Below are 24,984 nucleotides of genomic sequence, written 5' to 3'. Positions count from 1 at the left end.
GAATGAGGAGAGGTTCGCCCTGCGGCCAAGAAGGACCCCTAGTGCCAACGTTGAGTCATTACATCTGAGAAACTATTTCATGTAACTGTTTAGTTGTCCGTCTGATTTATGTTTGATTGGTACGATTTGTATTTCAGGTTTAGGGTTAGTAGTGTAGTTGTATTTAAGCGACAAATAAAACCTTGGAATACTTTCCTAGTTCAGATCTGTGACTTGAAAATGCATGATAAACATACAAAACTATTTGTGAGGATGCTTTGCATTGGTTATGTTAACAAAACAAGGTAGTTGCTCATGTGTGCAAACACTATGTAGTTGTGTATTATAGAATTTAGCTACCAAAAATTGCTTTTGTTCCAAGCTATATGACAACTTCAACTACCAATTTAAAATAGCAACCAACATCTAAATACCTAGAAAATACGGAAAGTAGGCCTACACAAATTACCGAACCACTTAATAGGCTTATGCAATTTAAAATACCAGGATCAGAGACTTGGCATTGTAGGGTGATGTCAGGGTTTATAATTAAGCATTAACACTGCAACACAAATCACAAAATGCAGACAAAGACAAATTACGCCGGTTTAAAATGAAAAGTAATTTTATTTTAAACATAGGCCATTCTATCATGCTTGTTGGTAATGGTGTCACTCTGTATTGAACCGGGAAATGTTGTTGATGCAAACTTGAGTCATGTATATACACATATGGGCTAAATCCTAATCTAATTTTGTAAGTTCTCGTCTTGTAACATAACAGCTATACAACTTGTATGTTAAAGTATACCTATGTCAAGAGGTCCGGAGTAATTTAAAATACTGCATTTGTTTCACATTTATGTGTGTACAGGCGTGTTTCTGAGATCTATACAGGCTATACTTCAATGTGGTAGCAATAGACAGCTACAGCCGTCTATTGCTACGGCTGTAGCCATAGATATATTTATAGGAAAAAAGAGATAGTAAAAGGAACACCAGGCAGAGCTTAGGTCAGCGTTGTTTATAACGAAACAACACATGCTGTAGCTCTTCTAATTACATCTGGGTTGGTCTCCTCCATAGTACAGTACGACGTGCTACAATAAAACCTGGACAATAAAGTTAATTAAATACAGGAACAACATCGCTTTGTGTATGTGTGTGTGTGTGTGTGTGTGTGTGTGTGTGTGTGTGTGTGTGTGTGTGTGTGTGTGTGTGTGTGTGTGTGCGCCTCTACAGTCCATTACACAGATTACCTCCAACAAAGGCAGCCCCTAGCTGGTGACGTTTCTTTCCCCCCCTGCTGCTTCTCTCTGCGTGGACGCCTGTGTGTGTGTGTGTGTGTGTGTGTGTGTGTGTGTGTGTGTGTGTGTGTACATGCACAAGTGTACACTTTGGTCCAGAGTCTTTAAGAAACACATTCTTCCAGATCTTCCATCTTAGCTCATCGGACCAGTTGACGGTTTGCATGTAATTCTTGCAAATGTTTAGTTTCTTCTTTTTTGAGCTTTATAAAACAAACTCGGAAACATTCAAAGAACATCAACATACATCTGGATGTGAAGGAGTACTAGCACAGCACTTGGAAGTACGATCATAAAAGGTCCATCTGACAATCACTGCCCCGTAGCAACGGCAGGTTAAAGCTGATTGGTTGTTCCTCGGTGACCTGATGACATCAGCGTTGTGGGTTGGGTCAGCCACCACCTCAAGACACTAAAGAAAACCTGTAAAGCGTCTCGAGTACAGGTGTGTTGTGTGTTTTAAGTCTGAAGGGGCAGCAAGTGTTTCAGTTGGTCAAAGACCCTCTGCACGTTTACGACGTAGAAGTTGATGTTGTCTGAGAAGTCTGTGCATATGCTGGAGTAGGTGTCCACCAGGGTGCAGTACAGGGCTGTGCCGCCGATGCTGATCACCACGGTAACCGTACACAGCAGCAACAGGATCAGACACGAGTCTCCACCCGCCTCATCTGCAAACAGGAAGAGACAGAGAAAAGTATGTGATGTACAATCTAAATGAGCCCGGCTGGGTTCCAAATCACATGCTTTTACTTTTAGCTGCTGCAGCTACCCTTACAAAGTACGTACTGTTCCACACAGTATGTATACAAGGGGACATTTACAGGTGATTTCACTGATTAGCACCCATCGACCTTGGTGGGCTCAGTCGAGGTGACCTATCTTCTACTGCGCAGAGGATTGGGGGGGGGGCAGAATAGCTCAAAAAGCACACTGGATTGCATACTGCGAAACGCAACCGCATGCAGAACAACATCCTGGTCATTTTGGCATGATGCATTTTCCATTCTACATATTGGGACGTACTAAATATTTTTCTGGCATACTAAATAGTATGGTAGTATGGGTATTGGAGTGCAGGGTCTATCTGTAATCAGGCCTCAGCCTAGTGGGATAAAGGTGTCGCTCATAACCCTATGGGACTGCTACTTGTTTGACCAGGGCACAGTGGTCGATTTAAACCAGTGAGGGTAACACATTGACCTTTGCTGGGGCTTTGACACACATGAATGAAACACCCGCCTGCCTCCGCAGTGTTAACGCTGGGGGCTACGCCTGTGTTTTCTCTGCTATGACACCTCAGAGACAAGGGTCCGAAGTCCATGTTAGATATCTTCACTGGTTTATACCCATGAACTGTTACATACATGGAGCATAACCATGAAGCAAACGTGTTTTGTCCAGGTGTGTAAAATGAATGATTAATCAGTGGGTTAGTATAGGGCTTGCCCATCATGACGTCATGATCGATGCCTCATTACGAAAGTATAGGAGCATGAGAATGTTAATTTTGGTCACTGTTTTTGTATTTATTGTATTAGCATTATGCAGAGACATTGTTGTGTTTGAAAGTGCCCCAGTGTTTCTCATGCAAGCAATGGCAAGACAACGTTTTGATTGACCTAGGTTAAGGTATATTTAAGTTAATTAAGGAGTGTAACTTACTACAACCCTCTCATCACAAAATGGCCAGTATCGCCAATAAAAAATCCCATGATGCTTTGTGATGTACAAGCCCGATAAGGTTATGAATGCAATAGCGTGTCTTTAACCTCGAGGGGGAGTCATCTACAGTCGGACCAAAGTACAAGTGGTGATGAGGCTCTGCAAGGGCGAAGTTGAACGTAGGCTACCTTGCTCTGCGGTGTATTCCGGCTCGGTGAAGCGGACCTTGCGCTTGCCGTTGTGCTTCTCGACCGAGACACCAGGGGGCGGTAGACCATCCAACGATGCCCTCCTGCGCTTTAGGATGGAGACCAGGCCGTCATGAGCGGAGCACTGGAGGAGAAACAGTGAACACAAAAGGAGGGATTGAAGATGAAAGAGGTTTTTTAAATGTTTGCTATGTCGGTAGGTTTCTTTCGTCGTGTTTGGTAACCAGACAGCTTATAACTGACGTTAATACAATCCAACTTTGGCCGACACCTCTAAATTACTCGTTATTTCTATCTGTCGGCCTTTCTATCCGTCATTCAACTGAAACAACAAGTCAAATCCCACTTAACACGATTTATAACAACAACAAAAATGACAATGACAACAACAAGGCAAAAACCTCATCATGCTCATATGCAACTTTAATAAAAGAGGTTATTCCCGAGCTGTTAGCTATATTTCCTCCAGCCATATGAGGGTCAGTTATTGTTATTATCCTATATTTCAAACATGCTAAATTGGAATTCAGAAGTGGTACACCATTTTCAACACTGGATTATTTTGATCCAGCAAAGGAATGCAAACAACTTCAATGAACTTTGAGCCTAATATTGTCGCTGGGTGGAAAGACCTATTGTATAGCTTACATGACGATATAGAAGTTTCATTATAATCCAACCAACTGTAAAAAATAAAGTTGGAATTGTGTTCCTGCAAGGAACCACAAACTCATTAGCTTCTCCACGGTGTTTTCTATTACAAAGGACAGCAACCGCACCCGGACCCAAACCCACTTAACCCTCTATTGGATTACATAACCACGTTATTTAAGAACAGGACAAGCCCCCCCCTCACACATTGCCTTAGGCTTGGGGAGAGGTTCTAGCTGAATACAGAGTAGACTTATTGAGGTTATTTCCCAAGTGAGGATTGCACACTCAGCAGGGAGAATGGGTGGACCAGGACAAAGTAAACAGAGAGAGGGGGAGTTTAGAATCGACTGTAATATTCCACTACTTTGTAGATGCAAAAAGGCAGTGAAAACGAGTAAAAGATAAAGAATACCTTATTCCAAGGTGTAAAGAAATATTTATTTATACGTGGAACCTATCAATAACTACGTGTTTTATCTATTTGTTTTATCAGAGGAATTAAACAGACGAGAAACCAAACCAAGTTAGTGCGGACAGACAGATACAACCACAGATATACCAACTGACAGGCAGACAGAACAACAAACAGACGGACTAAAGACAAATGAACAGACAAACAGACTAACCGACTGTCAGACAGTAACAGACAGTGAGACACAGACAGTGAGACACAGACAGTGAGACAGACAGTGAGACAGACAGTGTTCCTACCCCCTCATCGTGTGACAGCTTGACCAGGTCCTTCTCCGAGGCCTGCGGGACCCCTGTGGGCCACTCCCCCTTCACCTCCTCCTCCTCGGGGCTCATCTCCTCACACGCCACCTCCTGCCCTTCCTCACATGGCTCCTCCTCCTCCTCTTCTGCACCTCGCCTCTCTTCCTCACACACCTCCTCCTCCTCTTCTGCTCCTCGCCTCTCTTCCTCTTCCTCCATCTCTTCCTCTTCACCTTCTCTCCTCTCTTCCTGCTCCTCGTCTTCCTCCTCCTCCTCCTCCTCCTGCTCCTCCGTCCCCTCGTCCTGCTGGCGGGGGTCTTGAGGGGGCCGTGGTTCTGTATGTGTCAGACCCTCACCCGTGGGTGCTGCTAGGGGTTTAGTGTCTGGAACAAAGGAAAGATAAAACAACATTAATAAACACGTGACGACCACTATCTGTTCTACATTGACCTGGATTCATGTGAACGCTTTCTTCTATTTCATATTGCGAACATAGTGCGAACATATCATGGCATATTAACTGGATGGGAAAGTTGTGCCTGACAAGGAAACAATTATGATAATGACACATCAGAATGTAGCTAGGACCCCATCGGAGAGTATTCTATATCCAGAATGATACCTGGATACATGGAGGCCGTGTGTGTGTGTGTGTGCGTGTGCGTGTGCGTGTGTGTGTGTGCTGTGCACCTGCTCCATGCTGTAGAGGGGGCGGAGTCTGGTTCTCCCCGTGGTGCAGAGCTCTGCCCTCGGCTCCTCCCCTCTCCGGGTCGGACACACACTTTGGCAGAGAGACACACACACACACGTACAAACCCTCACACATCTGGAAGATATAAACGGCTCAAACTCATCTGGAATATATAAACAGCGGGAGCATACGATTTGTACGCGCAATATAAAAATGTGCCCCACACCTAAATGATCAAATAAGAAATCCCCACTGCAAAGGTCCAAAAAGATGCCTCCCCATTTAAAAATCATGTATTTATTTATACATGTATTTACCACTCTATTCTACATTCTACCCTTTTGTATGAGTAGGTGATTATAATGATAATAGTGAACGTATCTGTCAATCGAATGCAGATAAAGGGAAACAGAGCGGGAATGTGTTGGAATCTCACCTGGTCCCCACTGAGCGGTCTGTTGACATGAGGAGAGAGAGGAAGAGGGAGAAAGGACAAGAACAGTTAATATGTGTTGGGAAGAAGAGCTAAAGGCAGTCCATGAGCGATGGAGACAGGTGGCCGGACAGATGGACAAACAAACACAAAGGCACGTGTAGGGATGATTACACATAAATTGTGCTGCAATTCTAACACATGGTAGGTCCATTACAGCACAATTTGTGTGTAATCATTAAACAATCTCAGAAAGAAAAGTGGGGTCACAATGGTGGAATACCAAGGTAGCTTCTGCTAGGCCGTAGTGATAAAGGAAACAGGAAATTGGCGTGAGAAGGAACTTTCTAGGTGTTTATCAGGGCTGTGGTCCGTGCCTCCCTCCCCATTCCTGTATTATCTTTATGACCACTCCCGTCAGCATGTGCCAACAATTTAACAATGGCTAACATAGCCAACACGGTTAATGTTTCTTAGAAACGCTTTTTAAAGGTGTATAATGCTTGCTGTGCATTACCCCTAGCTCAGAATTTAAAACAATTCACGGTCTCTTTTCAGCTGTATAGGTTAACACTGAGAATAACCTTTCATATTTCTTCCCATGGCAGCGTTGCAAGGAAGCACGTCTGACTCCAAGATCAAAGGTTCTCGGCTCAAACCCAAATGTCCGATATCGACATGATCTAAAGTGTTTCCTTAATGACAAAATAGTTCAGAGTATTCACATCAGGCCACTTAGTTATACATAAGAACACAACAGCTCTTATTATGGTCCCAATGCATTGCCTGTATTTTCATGAAAAATCAACATCCAGTCCCCAGAGGGACTGCTAGAGGCGGGTTCTGGGTCATGGTCCCGGTCCTACCTGCTGTGGTTCCTACAGAGCTGCTCCAGGGCCTCCATGCTGCTCTCCCTGCTTCGGTTGGACTCTGTTCCCTCAGGATCCTTCTGACCCTCCAGTTGGCTCTCTGGAACAAAGTTGAAGCAAGGATGACTTGGCCGGCATTATGCTAACACCCGCTCCAAGCCTCATATTCATTCTTCCTTTTTCATTTTCTTCCCATTGTCTTTCTTTCTTTTTTTCTTTCTCTGTTGTTCACCTCAAATGCGTTTAATTATAATGGGGTGGTTATCCGTGCATATCAAAACGACCAATCTCGCTCTCTCGCGATGTGTGTGTGTGTGTCTCTGTGTGTGTGTGTGTCTCTCTCTCTCTCTCTCCCTTTTCTTCCTCCCAGCTGCCACCTGTCCACTAGTGATAACTGAAGTACTGTACAAAGGACAAGACCAAAGAGACTGCAGTACCCCAGGTCTCCTGCAGGGCGGCGAGGTTGGCCAGCAAGCGTTCATGGTAGGACTTCTCCAACTGCAGGAACTGGATTGCCCACTGGTCTGGAAACAGTGGCTGTTAAGGTCAAAATAGACACACGCACTGATGATCTCCACCAGAATACTGAGCGATTAAAGAAAGTCCCTACTTATGGTTAAACTTGTAAACATTTAAATGTGTCAATTCAGCTAAGGCGAACTAAGAGAGGCAGTAAGATGCATTCGCCACCCGCTTGCCACTTCTCAAGGAATACTCCTCGACCGACATTTTACTCACTGACCAAATACTTAGTGAGCTAGAGAAGCAGCTTAAGTCGTTATCGAATCGGCTTCAGACTGATGATACGTCCCTTAACCGGGTAGTGCTTTAGCGATTTTGCAGCAGATTCATAGACTCACAGCCACAAAGCAGGTCTGACGGTTATGATGGGCCCAGATCATCAGCAGTCAACCTGAAGTAGCCAAGCTGAGGTAGCTCAGCCCTTTCTATCTGCCACTGCTCCTCTCCTCCAAGATAAAGTGAGTGAGCCGTAGGGCCAACACTTTGAGATGTAGCCTCTCACCCCCCTTTTCTTATTTCCCTTGCCTCGTCGCTGTGGTTGCCTTAGGGGCGGTTGTCCTGGTAACGGCGTAAACAGCCGCAGCTGCACACGCCCTTCAGACCCAGAGGAAACCAGTGCCAGACCCTCTGGTCCAACCGGGGAAACGCCCAAAGACGGAGAGAGACCAACTCCACCCCTTAGTACTTAACCTTAAACATATTACTATTTAACATAGCTATACTATGCTCAAGAAAACACTTAAAAGGGTGCTGAAAGGTGAGTCACAGACATAACCTGTGATCCTTAGTTGTATTCTCACTATGTTGACCACTATGAAGTGGATTATACTATATAGTCCACCGAATAGCGAGGTCGCCATTTTGTAGTGCTGTCCGAATGTATAGTGAGATCATGCCCTAGGCTATATAGTGGACTCATCTGTCCCGCAATGCAAAGTGAAAAGAAGTGTAAACAGATGATCTCTAACCAAGCATCTAACCACTTTTTTTTCAGCGCAATGCATGATGATGCATGCATCAAGCATGCATGATGATGCATGCATCAAGCATGCATCATCATGCATTGTGCTGAAAAAAAAGTGGGAAAAAAAGTGAAAAAAAAATGGCAGACGGACTAGAGGAAAGCACATCATTCAAATTCAGATGTATTCGTGTAGCTATTGGAAATATAAATGTAAAGGCCCAGCATCATCCTCATTTTTTCACTTACATTTTGTATACATCTTGGTAATATGGATTCACTTTTCTCTGTCTAGTAATTCTGTTCCTTCTCCTAATCAAAAATATTTGAATGATCATGAGACAAAAAGTATACAACGATATTGGGTGTTATTAAGAAGTACTTTCAATGGAGTATAGTTTTTCTCCTTATGACGACACGGACGAAACAAATCCATGAGTTGTGGCACAGAAATATGATATCATTATATTATATATCTGCCTATAAAGTTTCTTATTGATTTTGGAAAATACGCTCAGGAATATATCATAAAACTGCATGTCAGTATTTATTCCGGTTGGTCCACCAGCCCTAGGCGCCGGTGGCATGTTTGAATTACGATACACTACAGTATTAATGCCATAACCTCAGAGACCCAAACAGTGTCTGGAAGTGTTCTTTCATTTAGCAGATGAGCTCACTATTTAGTCCTCTACATAAAATGTACTTGACAGTGAAGGGAATGGTGAGGATTGAATGGTTTTGGACACAACCATAGTGTAACATTTATATAAATTCTGCATCAACCAAATGCAGTCTAATACCTGTTCACACACCAGTCCTATTCAAGAAACCCGCAAACCAGATTTATTAATCTGAATCCCTTTTAATTCCCCTTTCCCATTCTAATCAAAATAAACCTAGTCTAAACAGTTAGGCTTCGACATTCCAATGACAAAGTTAAGAAAATTACTAATAAACGGCCTTAGAAATACTAAACTAGAATACTAGTCTTGATCGCTCTGAAAGGATACAGTCGTCTTTGAGGGAGTACGCCTCTGCCATCTAGACGGGAGAGAGAGGGAGAGGGAATACATTAGGGTTGACCAGGGGATATCAGTGGAGATCACACAGTACATACCAGCACTTTGTCACTAGCACAGACACAAACACCCTTTGTGATGACCAGAGATCTGATGACATCACATAGAGAAGACTGAAAATAATGGGACATGTGTGTGTGTGCGTGTGCGTGTGCGTGTGCGTGCGTGCGTGTGTGTGTCTGTGTGTCCCTCCCTCCCTCCCTCATTTACCCACTGACTCACTCACTCTCTGAATATACTCCCTCACTCACTCACTCACCCTTGGGCTCACTCACCCACAGCGTGAGCAGGTAGCTACTAGCAGGGGAGAAGCGTTATGCCTTATCAACAGTGCCTCATGCTAACCCCCAGTGCTAACCCACTGTACCTCTAACACCATCATCATCAGCAAAACTGTCAACCCTAGTTAGACTGTGATGAATACCACCTAATCCCTCCCACGGTGGGAGTCACATGACCAAGAGAGAGAGAGATTTAGACGACCTGCAGACGGACGGATAGACGGACGGACTGAGGACAACGAGTCACAAGGCAATGCTTGTGTTCGGGATTAGCAGTGCAGTCTTTCTCTCGCTCTCTCTGTTTAAGTCGCTCTCTCTTCCTCTCTCAATTAAATTAAAGTTAAAATAGATTTATTTGCTTGTAAAATAAACCTTTACATTGCCAAAGCAATCCAAAAATGAAACAACGGGAAAAATTACTGCACATCGGCTCTCAAGATTCAAAGGGCTTTTCAGAAGCCAAAAGTTAAAAAAATATAAAAAAATTCTCTGTTTGTGTGTTTGTATAACAACTATGAAGACTACACTTTCCAGAGAGTGGTTTCATTTATTTCTCATAGTTCTGTAACTGTGAGAGACATCACTGACACCTTTTCTCAGCCTGCCAGTGAACGTTTACGTTTCCACTGAATGGAACTGCTTGTTAACGTGTATTATGTCAGTACGTAATAAACAATTCGATTACATGGTGGAATATAGTAAACGGTTTCACTGTGTACACATTACTCGGTGGTTTGACTGTGTGTACTCAGAAATAAATCTGATGGTAGCAAACAAACTTTCTCTGATTTAAATCACATTATTATCATGCTCCCGACATTTCAACTCCCCGAACAAAGTAAATATGATCAATCATTCTGAAATATGTTTGTTAAATCAGACACTTGTTACTATACTAATAGTTTAATGTGATTGATTAATGGCTCTAACATCTCTGACAGGAATATGTTAACAATACAGTGTACTATAGTCTGAAGAAGAGCCTTTCTATCAAAAAGACGACAACAGGACAACGGAGTGTTATAATTGTTGGGCCTCAACCTAGCAACAAAGAGTCAACTGTGGCCCTGTTCTTAGTTCCTAGTCTGTCCGTGTGTGGTTAGGATTGGCCTTTATCTCGTGTATCTTTTTACCGGATCTCAGGAAGCTCCATCAATCACTTTGGGGTTTCCTTCAAATAAATACAGAGGGGGAACAGGGGACTGCTAAGCACCCAAATGTATTACTGAATAGACCATATACGGGCATCCTAGTCGGTACTGCCATGGAATGCCAGATAGCGTCCATGTCTCTGGAAGAGCTTTTTTACAGACCATAATTAAAGGGACTTGGGGTGTCTGCTAGCTGGATTGGACTTTTTTCATAAACATAATGAAAAAGGTATAGTATCACAGTGGGTTATAGTAACATACGGGCGGCAGTACAGAGTAGTAGGTATTGTGTTTCACGCCCATTTGAAGGGTTCTGGTTTAATAACACACACACACACACACACACACACACACACACACACACACACACACACACACACACACACACACACACACACACACACACACACACACACACACACACACACACACACACACACCTGGTGTAGGGAGTGTGGCAGTAGTGTGTAGTTTGGGGCCTCCACAAGGGTGTGCAGGGAAGCCAGCACCTCTGGACTGGGGCCCGGGGCCCCTACACTTTCAGAGGGTCCTAAAAACACACAACACATGCAATCAATTAATAAACGTTACCAGGTCCATTCACATGCCACGGGGATCTCGTTTTCATATAAAAACATTATCATCGTCTCAGCACAACAAACACACTCAACTCAAAACGTCACACGCAGAAACAGAAGTCTGTTCTATTCTATAATGCTCTATTCTATTCCACTCTGTCCTCGCCAGTTTCCTTCAATTTATTGTCATTCTATTCAAGCTTGCTGCATTCTAATCCTTCTATATATTCCTTTCCATTCCAACTGCTCTTGTCTGGCCCACGCTGTGTCCAACCAGGACTGTGATAATGAGCCGCTATTATCCCGCCAGGGCGAATACGTCTACGTAGCGCTGTCGCTCCCCAGGGGTCTCCACCTCACCCACCCTGTGCTCCTGTTACACCGCTGTCACCTGCAAACCACCTGACCGACTCAGACCTCCAACCAGGGAGGGTCCGAGAGGAAGGGATCAACTTACAGAAGACTCACCGAGACAGAGGCACCAAGCTTTCAATCAAGTCTCTCTCTCTCTCTCTCTCTCTCTCTCTCTCTCTCTCTCTCTCTCTCTCTCTCTCTCTCTCTCTCTCTCTCTCTCTCTCTCTCTCTCTCTCTCTCTCTCTCTCTCTCTCTCTCTCTCTCTCTCTCTCTCTCACAATGTGTCCCTTTTCTTCTCTCTTGCTCCACTCCGTCCCTCTCACTCCTCTAACTGTGTTTTAATGATCTTTAATGATGTGTAAAGACCTTGGCCCGAAGCCGTTAGACATGGCGAGGGCTGTAATGGATATCCCATTACCGTCATCATGGTAGCATCATCATGGTTTTATTATGGATATGTATTTTAACCTGGCAGGCAGTCAACGAAAGCTTGAACATAATAATGTAACTCGCTCCTTTATACTTGGTGTATAGTCTAATTTCAATCAGAAGAACTTGAATCTGAATATCCCGCCCTGGTTACGCCCTCAAACAGATATAGCCTTGCTTTTTATGGAGCTCAACATATGAGGAACACCGTACCATAAATACAATCAACATGTGAGAGGAAGAGATCATTTGTTGATCACAGATGGTAAGTCCAACTCCCACATCAACAAACATTAGTAGAATAAAGACAGTGGTAGGGTTTCCTAATGACGCGTCTAGTACCTGGGAGGCTGGTCTCCGACGGCTGCTCCTCCTGGGTCTCCTGGCCCCCAGCATCGGGGCCCTTCGGGGGGGCACTCATGTTCTTGTTGCCCATCACCTCCAGGCAGACTTGGTGTTGCTAAGGAGACTCAACCGCTGGTGCTGGAGCCCCCAGGGGCTCTGCAAGGGGGTCTTGACTCTGGAACCGACTTGACGGCTGTGTTCCAAATGCAAGTGAGATGCCTCACTGCCTACGTCCTATGTAGGGAGCGGCTTGGCCAGGCAGCTGTTGATCCCTCAGGTATCTTGTCCGGTATGATCTGTCTGCTTTCTTGCCTGGCGGTGTTCCTTCAGTAGGCGGTGGAAGGTGGTCAGGCTCCACGTGATTGAGGTGGTGTGAATATTTCCCAGGGGTCTTCGGTCCCAATGTCGCCCCCCCCCCCCCAATCCCGCCCCCCTCCTGTGCTGTGGTAACCGGTCTCAGACTAGGTATAATCCTCTATGCCCATTGGCTGAATAAGAGGAGAGATGAGAGAGATTGCAAGGTATCCAGTGTATATTTGAGACGAGGATTGTGGGTAATGTAGTCTGTGGCGCTCTTTGCAGTTTATTCAGTTGTAAGTCATCCTGTAAAATCTGTTTGTCATTTTCTCTCTGTTTTTTCTTCTTCAAAGTACTCGTGGTCACTGGACTTCACTTGTTCTCCCAGCGACCTGTGAGAGGAGAGAGAGAGGGGAGAGAAACAGAGAGAGTTTGGGAAAAAAATAATGCGATGTTAGCTGGCATAAAACCATATCTTGCTCTGTGTTTTTTGCTGCTAAGCAAGCAGAGAAGGAAGATGCTAAAAATATTTACAAAAAAGATTGAGATTGAGGGAGATAGAGAGAAAGAGAGACAAACTAGAGGCAGAGAAAAGTGGGGTAGGGAAGAGAATGATGAACCATAACATCATGCTTTGGCAATTTAATAAAACGTGGCACCACAATGAGGCAAATATAAGTATAAGAAAGGAAGAAAGAAGGAAAGAAAGAAAGGACAGAACAAGTGGGCTATAAGAGACGTCAGAGGAAGAGGAGGAGAGGAGAGACGGTGGAGCGAAGAGTCAGATCCTCTGTTCTCTGAGTGACAAAGATAATAGAATGTTTCTTTGCGTCTCTAATGGTGCCTGAAGGGGTCCATTCAGCACAAAATAAACCACCATCCCCTGCTACTGTGGAGAGGACAGTGGCTGATAAAGGGTAAAGGACTGTTACATCACGGACATAAAGTGGGACAACACACAATGCCTGTCCACGTCCAAGCTCAAATTGGGAACATTGAGGACCTGGTAACAGAGAATAGCCTGCACGCTGCACAGTCTCTGCCCTCTCCAACATATGTAGTTATTTTAATAATTATATGTACTTTAGTTCTAACCCGGGATTATTTTGCTGTAGAGAAGTTTGAAGTGGAGAATGTAGGAGTAATAAGCAGGCGCCAGGAACAGGCACGTGTCATAGAACACACACATAGTTGATTCATTAATTTGACTGACAACATCTTTGATATAGTATAAGAGGGACTACAGGTTTAATAGTATCAACTCAAAACCATATTTGCTGCTGCAAGGATGCCCCCTCATTCCGCCTGTTAAAGCACATCTTTGCAGCATCAACGATCAGAGGGCATGCGTGTGTGAGTGTGAATGTGTGTGTGAGTGTGAATGTGTGCGTGAGTGTTCGTACGTGGCACGGTAACTCAGATGCAGGCTATACCCTGCGTGAAGCAGTCATGTGAGGCTGTATTTTACTACATGGAATGTGACACGACGCTGCAGCCAACAGGCGCCGGGAGCGCCGCCTAAAGCACAGCATCAAACCGAGGAGACGAAGAAGAAAAGATAACAGTGTAGGAGTCTGTCCAGATGAAAATAAGTGCATTGGATGAGATTACATTACGGTACATTTGGTTAATTTCTGTGGGCAAATGCCAGGAAACTGTCCTCGTTGCTCTTCTGTTATCTTACAAATTGGCCCCATAGACCTATAAATTACACAAGATTACATAAGGATTGCATAAGATCAAGAGTAGTCTGATTTTCTTTTTCTCAAAATCGCAAAATGAATGTTATTTAGAGGCTATATGGTCTTAATACAAACGCAAAACATGCTAATATAATACATTTCAATAGTTAGTGTCCATTTTATAACATCTCTGAAAACATTCTTGCCTGAAACATTCTGGCCCAGTATAAACAAATGTGCAGAGCATCGTGTGCTTGTGTGTGTGTGTGTGTGTGGTGTGTTTCTATGTAGGTTGTGTAGTGTGTCTGTGCAGCTGTAGCCTACTGCAGCATTGTCTCCCTCTCGATGTAGCCTACAGGAGCGACCATTCATTTTCCAAAACTTCTCATGATTGTTCAATATTTAATAGTTGACAAATAGCTTATAGACATGTATAACGCAGTGGGAACGGTGCGCAGATGTTATCGATGTTTAATAGCCGCAGTAACCGAATTGCCTTCTTAGCCCATATGGTTGAAAACGACACATGTGCTCTTGGATGTGAGACCACAACGTAAACAGGAGATTCTTAAATATAAACAGAAGTTAACTGCAGTGTGACATGCCCACACATGTCTTCTTATCATCTCAACTCGTGTGGAAAGGTAAACACGTTAACCCGAAGACACCATAACGTAACATAACAAGGGTCCATACGCACTCTGGCTCTGTCTGCAGCTCCTATGATGTTGTCGCCTCTCGACCGTCATCCCTGTCACACCACTGCTGTGTTCCAGCTTTTTCCATTATGTTACATTACAGTCTAGCCCTCGATCCACCCGACGAGATGCTCTCTGCGGTTCCATGGTTGTTTACGACCCAATCCGGGCATTTTTTGGTCCCTCGTTGCAAAATGTATAATTTAATTTTGCCGCGTAGACAATGTCGCCACCTAACGGCAGTCCGACGGAAGTTTTCCCGATATATCCGTGGTTCGTTATGTAACGCGATCAAAGGCTTTGGGATGAATGATTGTTCTGGTAAATAAACCTACCTTAGACGGGATTAAAAACGATTAAAATAGTACAATAGATCGAATTCATATTGTATATAACAACACTCTAATTCAAAAGTGATCTCCCTTAGCAACAATATCACAACAATAGTTCCCAATATGAAAATGTGTCATAATATGTTGAAGGTTTATTGCTTTGTGGCTTTCTTTAATATCATAGGCATTGTATGCTATGTCATATCTCTTATTTTATGTGTTGTGTTTTATTGTTGTTGTATTGAGTCTATTTTTATACATTGTACTATGGATATTCATGTGTCCTGAATAAAATCATATATATATATATATGTAACAGCACCTCATAACTGTGTAGAGCTTATATTTTGACCATACATTTGACTAAACTTGGCCTGCTTAAGAGTAGTAAACATATAATATTGCCCTTTTCAGGCATTTACATTCAAACATAATATTTACAGGTATACTACAGATGTAACCGCTCTTGCAAACTTTAAATCGGTTCATTCTTCTTTGTTTGTATATGTATATATATATGTGTGTGTGTGTGTGTGTGTGTGTGTGTGTGTGTGTGTGTGTGTGTGTGTGTGTGTGTGTGTGTGTCTCACCATATTTAAAGCTTGAATACGTCTTTTACTGTTTTTTTTTTATCTTTCTCTCTCCCTCTGTGTGTGTATGTGTGTGTATATATGGGTGTATGTTTGTGTCCATTCTAAACATTTCTTCACATGCATCTTGGTTCTATTTAAGCTAAGAGGTTTGATGACGTAACCTGGACTTCCAAAGAGGCTTAATGAAGACATGAACTAGAGCAGAAAGATAGTGAGAGAGAGAGAGAGAGAGAGAGAGAGAGAGAGAGAGAGAGAGGAAGAGAGAGAGAGAGAGAGAGAGAGAGAGAGAGAGAGAGAGAGAGAGAGAGAGAGAGAGAGAGAGAGAGAGAGAGAGAGAGAGAGAGAGAGAAATGGAGTGAAGGGAGAGTCTATCGCTCTCTTTTTCGCTCTGTCTGTCTCTGTTGCAAACAGATTACACACACACACACACACACACACACACACACACACACACACACACACACACACACACACACACACTCACACTCACACACACACACACACACACACACACACACACACACACACACACACACACACACAAAAGAGCACTATTACTCATATACAGAAGGACAAATAGACCTACTTTTACTTTGGTAAAAGCAGTCAGAGCCATCTGGGGGAACCTGGAGGTTTTAAACAAGAACATGACCTTTATAAACCATGACAGTGATGTGCATCATACTGATGATCAAGATGATTCACTAGACAAACTTCCAGTGTGCGTGTGTGTTTGTGTGTCCTGTGCATCATAATGCCCTGATCCATTACCTGAAGAGGTCTGTTTGTATTGATTGCTCTGCGTCTTTGCATCTCTCTCTCTCGTAATGCCTCCCCAGCTTTGCATGTTAACTTTTTTCCTGAAACAGTGTTGCAGGAAACAAGAGACATCCAACATTAGAATCATTAGACTGGACAAAAAAAAAAGTATTTTGGAGGTGGATGTGATCGACAACCACTCAGCCTCCAAGTCTGGTCGTCTTGTTATTGATGGGATTTTGTTTATTTTCTGGTTTCTTGTGTACACTGTGCATCTGTTGCTGTTCCCATATGCCCCATATTATTATTATTTTTTTTACAACAAAAATAGAACTAGCTTGGAGACGATACAGTACAACAACAAATGTCCTTCTGGGAAACAATGGGATCTGTTCTTTGAGAGCAATGGAAAATGGGTAAGGCATGCTAGAGCAAGATGCCCTAACCCACATCTGGTTCTTCATGACATGTATCTAAAATACACTGTGATTCACTTCGGACGAATGTGTCTGCTAAGGTGACTCAATAAATAGTTACATCTACAACTGGATCAGACCAGACTGAGGATCCATGGTGTTCTGGTGCGGTTTTAGTGGTGCTTTTTCTTCAGGTGGGGTAGACACAGGTAGAAAGACGCACATACACACACAAACACACACACACACACACACACACACACACACACACACACACACACACACACACACACACACACACACACACACACACACACACACACACACACACACACACACACACACACACACACACACACGCGCAAACACACACAAACTGGTTAAAATAGACACATGCACTCCCACCCACACACACACACTTAGACACAAGCAGACACACACATGTACACATATAGGTTTTAATTCCTATGCAATTGCATTTAGTTCACTAAAATAGACCCCTTCAGAGTGAAAGCGTATTTGACCCTGCTCTGTCACAGTAAACTGAACACCCTCTAGAAAGTGCCTGGCACCGGGACCTTGCCTAATCCAATCACTCGTCCAGGGGCAGTGAGACGGAACCCGCCGTAATGTGATGTAAAACATGGTAACCTTGGTGCTCTCTAAGAAGGTGGCATTTTAATAAACAGCTAATCCATGCGTGTTCAAGTATAATTTAATTAAGGATTAGCATATTCACGGCTCTAGAATACTGTATCCATCCTTGTGGCCGTAGTCACATAACACAGAGAGTGGAAACCTTCTTTAAATTAATTTTAAATCCAGACCAAAGCCCAATGCAGCGTTCAGGGAGATTAAATGACTAATGGAGATCAAAAAGCAACATATTGATTTGTGTGAAAAAACTGTTTATGGTCTGGTCTGGACATGAGGTCATTAGATCAGATTTCCTGTTTTCCAAAACCCTCTTTAAATACTTCCAGCATCTTCCTGGCTACAAAATGGCTCTGCTTGACTGTCTACATATTTGTAGTGTGGTGTCGTTTTAGTACTGTGTAGTGTAGTGGAATGTAGGTTTGTGAAGTATTGGTCATGCAGTATATTTGTAGTGTAATTGAAGTTGCAGTGTGTTGTATAGTGTTGTGTATTTTCATAGTTGTAGTATGGTGTATGTCTTGCTTGTGGTTGTAATATAGTTTCCTGTAGTGTTATCCTCCCTATTCCTTTCCATTGCTGCCCTTATGTCTAATAAGGTTCAGACACCGCCTCATACCTCATCATACCAGTCAGCTCCTCTGCCTCTGAGCTCGTACATCTGGAACCCGAGGGCCTCTCGGGCCCCTGCTCCCTCCAGCAAGCCTTGGGGCCACTGGCGGAGGGCCTCATGCTCCAGGCCTGAGGTACCAGCCTGGGACCAATGAAGGTGAAGAGGGAGGCATTGGGAGTCCATCTCCTCTCCTCTCTTCCTCATCCTCTCCCCTCCTCCTCTCCTCCTCTCTCCTTCCCCTGCTCTCTGTCCTACTGGCTACTCTGCTCAGTATATAAATACAAAAGCGTTCAGTATCAGAAAGCAGTCAACAAGGTATAATTCTAGTTGCAAGTGCAAATTTCGCCTTTAGTTTTAGTTAAATGCAGTGCGAGAATCTGCTCGTAGGTAGTGTCCACTAGGGGGCATGTGGGAGGCATGGATAGACTGGTGTAGGCTGCCCCACCCTTTCCCATAATCAGCCCGACTAACGGAAATTATTAATATTTACATTCCAGCATTTAAAACGGTAAAACTATTCCACATTTGCGGGAATTCCACAAGATATCTGAATTTAATTTAATCAGAGATAAGAGATAACTGTCTCACCCGTGCCCTGGTGAAATTACGTAAGTGTTGACTGGAAATTGAATGGAGCCTGCGAAGTGAATTAGCTAATGACATGATCACGGCTGTCTTTGACTGAGCAGCGTTCTGCTGCCGTGGCTGTTGTTTTTTATAATTGCTTTATTCATTAGTTGGTGTGTGTGCTCAATGCTCTGACCTGGAATGGAAAGCGTACGTGTCTTATTCAATTAGCGAAATGTTGTAATTTGAGGTTATGTATTATTAATGATTATCTGATAGAGTGCATTTTTAGTTGTTGGAAGATTAGAAAAAATAAATGTGAATAATTGCTACAGCAGCCTAGCCAAGTTGTAAAGTCATGAAGTCCAAACGTTGCAGCAGTGGAATCTAATTATGCACAAGAAAGAAATGCAATGGCTGTTTGCTTTAGGATTTGATTATGAATTCTTTACTGCACATCAGTCAATTTGGTGGTTAAAATTACCTATGGCTCGTAAAGATATATCCTTTCAATTTTTATAGTCAATATATAACTAGATAAAGCCTTCCATACCAGTTGTGCTTTCACTAGTAGAACACGATTCTAATCCTAATTCAGATTTATTCTATCTGAATTCTAGAGAGCAAGACAGAAGAAAGGCTGTCAGTAATTCTGGCAGTTTTAATGTTCTTAAACCAGTGAATTCCCATTTTAATCTAAATTATTAGTGCTAAAGATGAAGAATTAAGCATGTGCAAAGTGTAATGGAAAAAACATTCGTATATTTTATTAGTCAATTACACCGATAGTTGAGGTATCATTCTTCAGTCATTTCCGTCTCAACAACATTTTCACCAGTTACATATTTCATCAACTTTTGTCCAAATCAACAAATTACAGTCATCAATTCATCATGCCCCGTTTGTCCCCGTTGTAGCCCCTCCTCCGGGCGGGCCGGCCCTCCGTCCTCTGGAGGGGGGAGGCCCGGTCGCTGGCCGAGTCCCGGGAGGAGCCGTCCCTCGCCAGGCTCTCGTAGCCGCTGCTCACCCCGCTGCTCCGCTTGGGGAACACCAGCAGCGAGGTCTTGCCCATCGCCGGGGGCAACTCCCCGCTCAGCACGCTGGTGACGTCGCTGCCGTGCCCGCTGAGGTGGGTGGGGGCGCGCGGCGCCGTCAGCCGGCTGTACGGCGACGGGACGCCGTGCGGGCGCTCGTCGTCCGCGCCGCCCGCTCGCCCCGGGAGGTCGAACAGCCCGTCCTCGTCCTCGTCGTCCTCGTCGTCTTCTTCGATCGGGGTTCGTCCTTTGGGCTCGGCGGAGATCGTCGGGGCGAGGCAGGACTCCCGGTCCTTCAGGAAGTCGGAGAAGCGTCCGTCGATGACCCCGTGGAGGGGGGACTTGGTGGCGGCCGAGCAGCAGGAGGAGCTCTGGCTCTGGGTGCGGCTGAGGGAAGGGATGGACCAGGGCGGCGAGGAGGACAGGGAGGGGAAGCAGGGCGGCTGGTCCCGCTGGAAGGCTTTCCCGTCCGGGGAGAGGCTGGCGCTGCGGTTGATGCCCCGCCGCGGGTCGCTGCGGGAGAAGCTGAGGGTCCTGGTGCCCGAGTTGGAGACCCGGCGTACTCTGGGGGTGGCCATCTTGAGTTTCCCCACTGCAGAGAGCTTGGAGGAGGCGGACCTCTGGGACTGGGGTGAAGGGTAGCTGTTTGAGGGGTCGGAACGGTGACCGGGCTCCTCCACCGGCGCGCACCTGGAGCTCTTCTTCGGGCTCCTGCTGTTCCTGGCTAAGGTTGATTCTCCCTCATAACTCCTCTTCCCCTTCCCCTTCAATACCTCCTCATACGACCCCTTGGAGCCCCCCTTAGTCTTCCCCTCGGCGCTTCCCTTAGAGCTGCCCTTAGAGCTTGTCCTGGAGCTCACCGAGGTGTTGCTGCTGCCCGGGTCGGGGGACTGGCACTTTGCCGGGCTCCTTCCCAGCGAGTTGGTCCGACTGGTTAGTTGCCGCAGCTTGGCGCCAAGATTCCAGCCGCTGGTCGGCTCGGCGGCGGCCGACTTCAGGCCGTTCAAACTGTCGCTCCTCTTGCTCAGGCTCCACGACTTTGAGCCAGTCCTGAACAAAGACCGGGCCTTTCTGTTGAGTGTACCACCGCCACTGCAACCACCACCACCGCCACCACCACTGCCACCACCGCCACCACCACCACCACCACCACCACCACCACCGCCACCACCGCCCTCCCGCCGGCTGTCCTCTGAGTGATGGTTCTTGCTCGGCGGGGGGGAGAGGTCCAGGCCGTCGTGCCTGGAGCGGTGATGCCTGCGGTGCCTCCTCTCCATGGTAACCCTGGGACTCGACGGGGTGGATGAGGTCGTGCCCACGGGGTGCCGGCGGTCGCCGGTCACGTGGCGCCCCGCCCGGCGCCCCTCCCCATGTCGGGCTCCCTGCCAGCCCCTCGGCAGACTGTTTGCTTTGAGGTCATCGGGAAGGGTCGCCAGGCAACCGAGCGAAGCTGCGATGCCCTGGGGGGCATTCCCGACGACTCTGTGAGCCACCTCCGCTCCCGGCCGGCCCTGGGGAGCGGAGGTGGGATAAACAGGCTCTTTCCCTCGGGGACAATGCCTGTCTGTGTTGTTCTGCCTCTTGTTGTGGTTTTTGGCTTTTGTCTCCTCGTACAAAGCTGCAGACGGGTGGTCACGTGAGTCAGATGACATTTGCACTAAGGGTAATGTGGATAGATGATCATACTTATGGTCGGGGGTCTCGAATGCGATGGCCCCTCTCGCAAGCCGTCTCCCTTCGGCTACGTTTCCGTGATCGTCCTTTATGTGATCATCCTTCCTGGGAGTTTCCTTCCTGGGCTCGAGAGTCACTGGCTCCCGGCTTGCAAAGAAAACATTAGAAGTGTATCTGGGTTCATCGCTGTCCAGGTAGGACTCACAGTCTGTATCAACCAGCATGGGATTAATGAAGGAAGGCAATAATTTATTCTCCTTCCTGAATTTCACCGGCGGGGGTTTTGGCTGGGCGCTGGACTCCCTGGACGGGGCGTGAACCAAAGGATTACTGGGCTTACTGCAATAGTCTGCTGTCCCAGACTCCTCGATGACATTGCCAATGATTCTGATGGGTTGAGAGCAGGCTGAGCCGTTTGCATGCGATGCCGACTGGGTGTTCTCTCTGATACGAATGATGCTGCGTCCCTTGGCGTCCCGGTCCAACGCCCCGCTGATAGTCACCTCCTCCACCATGGAATAGACGATCTCGTCGTGACCGTCCTGGTCCAACGGCTGCTGCACCGTCACCGTGATGGTGGCCTTCATTTCCTTGAGTTCGTCCGTCGGGAGGTGGGGTAAGAGGCCCCCGAGCAAGACACTTTTAGCCAAGGAAGGGGGAGAGGGAGACGAGGAGGAGGTAGACACCGGGTAACTCTTGCCAATCGGCGAGGTCCTGAATTCTGGTTTGGCCCATTCGCCGTCCTCTGAAACCCTCTGGCTTTCTGTGGGCTGAGGGACAGGGCCCGGAACCGGGGAGGAACCCATGCCCTGAAGCTCCTCCTTCCCACTGGAGTCGGAGGAGGACCTGGGCGTGGCAGAGTCTGGCGTTTCGGAGCGGTTCGCCCGCAGGATCCGCCCCCGGCCCAGACTCTGGTTCTGAGGCTCCTCGGCGGAGCTGGCCGCACTGCCGTCCTCGCAGTCGTAGAGGCCCGAGTCCTCCCTCTGGAAGGTGTCCCCTGGAGCGGCCCCGTCGGACTTCTTCTCCCCGGCAGAGGAGTGAGCGTGGACGTACTCCCGGCCCGGCTGGCCCTGCGTCTTGGGCGCCTCGGCCGCCGATTCGCCCTGCGCCGCCGCCATCTCGTTCTGTGAGCGCGTCTCAGTCGTGACATCGTCGACTCTGGGGTGTTTGCACGGCGGCTTGGGCGCTCCCGTCGCCGTTTCGCTGCCGTCGATGCAGCCCAGACGCTCCTGAAGCTCGGCGAAGGTTTCGCATTTCAGACAGTCCCTTTCTGGAGGCTTCGCCTCCACCTTCGGCGGTTCCGCCACCTTCCCTCTCGGGGGTTTATCTTTCCTCTGCTCCGCCTGGGACTGGGGGATCTTCAGCAGCTCCACCAGGAGGGCGGTGAACTCGGGGTCGTCCGCGTTGGCCTCCCCCTGGTGCAGCGAGGGGACGATGGGCACGAACGGCGGCCGGGTCAGCGGCAACATCCGGGCGGATTTGGGGTTGTGGACGGCGCCGTCGGAGCCGATGTGGATGACTGTGTCGCAGGACTGGTCGCTGATGGAGCGGTCGTCGGGGTCCCCGCGCAGGCGGAGGCGGGGCGCGTCCACGTCGACCTGGCCCGTGGAGTGGAAGGCGCGCAGGGTCATGGACCGATGGCCGCCAGGCCGCTTGTCTTTGCCCAGGCTTCTGCCACAAGGGGAGGAGGAGGCGGACTGTTGTGGGAATAGATGGATAGGGTGGCGGTTAATTGACGTCATGGGTTATTGATTCATGTCACGGTTGGATTCAATCTTGCGGAGTGAAAAATGTGGGTTTGACGCGATAGTAAAGATGGATTCCGGTGAAAGGGAAGGTCGAACACTGTTATAGACAACTGATGATCATATCGCATTGTATTGACTTATATACGTAAGGAAGGAGAAACATATTACAGAACCCATTGCTTAAAGGAGGCGGTGCTTAATCAATAAAATAAATACATAAATACCTAATAATAATCATATTCAAATAGTCAAAACAAATCACATAAATATGTGACCGCTCCGTACCTTGGGCCCCCTCTGAGCCCTGCGGACGCGGGACACCAGGTAGATGGTGGACAGGGCTTCAGGCAGGTGAACCGGGAGGTCCGACACCTGAGCCAACACCGTGGTCAGGCAGTGGGCCCGGCCCAGAGACTCTTTGAGCAGCATGGTCAGTTTACTGCCCCTGTCGGGCAGGCATCAAGAAAAGGAGCACAATCGCATTAATATTTTATTAGTTATACCCTGCGTTACGTTTATGTCTGTGTCATTCTTAACACTGGACCCCAGTGAATAAATCCCCTTCTACTCAAACTATTGGACAGCAGGAAGGCTTAAAAAACGACTTTGTAAAAAAGTTATATTTTGTTATTTTTTGAATATTGTATAGTGAAACGATAAAAACAGTATCATAATACTCAAAGCAGTCAACAGAGCAACTTTCTCAATTAACTTTTTTTCACAATAATACAAACTGCTACTGTTGAATATGCTAAGCAATTGTTTAGCCACACATGCTGTATGAATGCACTCTTTGTATAACACTTAAAAAAAAGAAAAGAAAGTCCAGCAAATGGCATGTATCCTATCATGAAGCTTGGTGCCATGGTTATCCATGAGCCCGCGTCATATCAACCTCTTACTTGCTGGGGATGTTTCTGTTCCCACTGAGGAGGGAATAGAGGAGAGAGGGCAGTCCAGTCTGGGGAAGCTCGCTCCGGGTCTTGTTGACCACAGTCATCATCTTCATACTACTACACACATCTATCATGGTCAACCGAGACGGACCGCGGGGAGCTACCCAGACAGAGAGGGAGTGATGGGGGAGAGAGGGGAGAGAAGGAGGGAGGAGAGGAAACGGGAGAGAGGAATAGGAGAAGTGGAGAAGGGAGAGAAACACAGTTAGCAGGAGTACAAATCGTGGTTGGTTTGACTGGCACAAGAAAAGGAGAAGAAGCGCAGAATAGAGAAGAGGGGAGGAGAGGAGAGACGATAAAACTAAAGGAAGACGAGATGAAGGGGGATAGGGAAGAGAAGTAAATTGGAGAGAAGAAAAAAAACACTAGGATAGAGGTCAAGAGGAGATGATGGAGAGAAGGGAGGACAGGACAGAAAATAAGAGTAAAGTCAATAAAGAAATTAAAATTGATTAGTGTTTTGTTATTTCCAGGACGGCCTATTCAGGGGAACAAATCTTGCCGGCAACCTATTCAGAGCAGGGCTCTCGTAGGAGACATTATGGGATGTAGCGTGTGCGGTGTGTGCGGTGTGTGTGCGCGGCTACCTTTGCCGTTGGCGCTGAGGTCCGTGCGCGGCGGCGTGACGTGCATGGTGAAGAACATCACGGAGCTGTGGTACGCCGGCGGCGCCGTGATGTCGTCGCCAACGCCGCGGCCTTCCGTCTGGTTGCCGTGGAGACGGGAGGCGATGGCGGAGTC

The 24,984-nt window shown here is 46.5% G+C and overlaps 2 protein-coding genes across 3 annotated transcripts in view; both read right to left on the bottom strand.

Annotated features, from left to right (window-relative positions):
• Nucleotides 1–566: 566 nt before the first annotated feature.
• Nucleotides 567–15,076, bottom strand: cnstb (consortin, connexin sorting protein b). Of its 2 annotated transcripts, XM_056580816.1 has the most exons (12): nucleotides 14,900–15,076; nucleotides 14,139–14,218; nucleotides 12,218–12,909; nucleotides 10,955–11,064; nucleotides 9,014–9,044; nucleotides 6,955–7,041; nucleotides 6,515–6,617; nucleotides 5,652–5,670; nucleotides 5,215–5,305; nucleotides 4,522–4,907; nucleotides 3,136–3,280; nucleotides 567–1,953 (listed from the first exon to the last, which is right to left on the bottom strand). In XM_056580816.1, the coding sequence occupies exons 3-12, from the start codon at nucleotides 12,309–12,311 to the stop codon at nucleotides 1,745–1,747; spliced, it is 1,275 nt and encodes a 424-aa protein (XP_056436791.1). In that variant the 5' UTR covers nucleotides 12,312–12,909; nucleotides 14,139–14,218; nucleotides 14,900–15,076; the 3' UTR covers nucleotides 567–1,744. The 2 variants fall into 2 exon arrangements, with proteins under 2 accessions (XP_056436791.1, XP_056436790.1); XM_056580815.1 differs by lacking the exon at nucleotides 14,139–14,218.
• Nucleotides 15,077–19,642: 4,566 nt separating this feature from the next.
• LOC130374947 (kinesin-like protein KIF26B) overlaps nucleotides 19,643–24,984 on the bottom strand; it is a 24,026-nt gene continuing 18,684 nt past the window's right edge. The window contains exons 14-19 of the mRNA XM_056581927.1: nucleotides 24,831–24,984; nucleotides 24,190–24,343; nucleotides 23,573–23,732; nucleotides 21,048–23,236; nucleotides 20,128–20,957; nucleotides 19,643–20,037 (exon numbers count right to left, since the gene is read on the bottom strand). The exon at nucleotides 24,831–24,984 is cut by the window's right edge and continues 57 nt beyond it. Coding sequence (XP_056437902.1) covers nucleotides 19,715–20,037; nucleotides 20,128–20,957; nucleotides 21,048–23,236; nucleotides 23,573–23,732; nucleotides 24,190–24,343; nucleotides 24,831–24,984 — 3,810 coding nt within the window. The 3' untranslated portion in view covers nucleotides 19,643–19,714. The remainder of the gene's footprint in view (nucleotides 20,038–20,127; nucleotides 20,958–21,047; nucleotides 23,237–23,572; nucleotides 23,733–24,189; nucleotides 24,344–24,830) is intronic.

The sequence above is a fragment of the Gadus chalcogrammus genome, chromosome 21, assembly GCF_026213295.1.
Source record: "Gadus chalcogrammus isolate NIFS_2021 chromosome 21, NIFS_Gcha_1.0, whole genome shotgun sequence".
Classification (NCBI taxonomy): Eukaryota; Metazoa; Chordata; class Actinopteri; order Gadiformes; family Gadidae; genus Gadus; species Gadus chalcogrammus.
Note: the sequence above shows the minus strand (reverse complement) of the source record. Positions and strands in the feature narration are given on the sequence as shown.

Coding starts and splice junctions, on each gene's coding strand:
- cnstb (XM_056580816.1), bottom strand. CDS start 12,311: ATGGGCAACAAGAACATGAGTGCCCCCCCGAAGGGCCCCGATGCTGGG. Junction 9,045..10,954: donor TGCCACACTCCCTACACCAG/GTGTGTGTGTGT, acceptor TCTCCCGTCTAG/ATGGCAGAGGCGTACTCCCT. Junction 3,281..4,521: donor AGCTGTCACACGATGAGGGG/GTAGGAACACTG, acceptor TTTCTCCTCCAG/TGCTCCGCTCATGACGGCCT.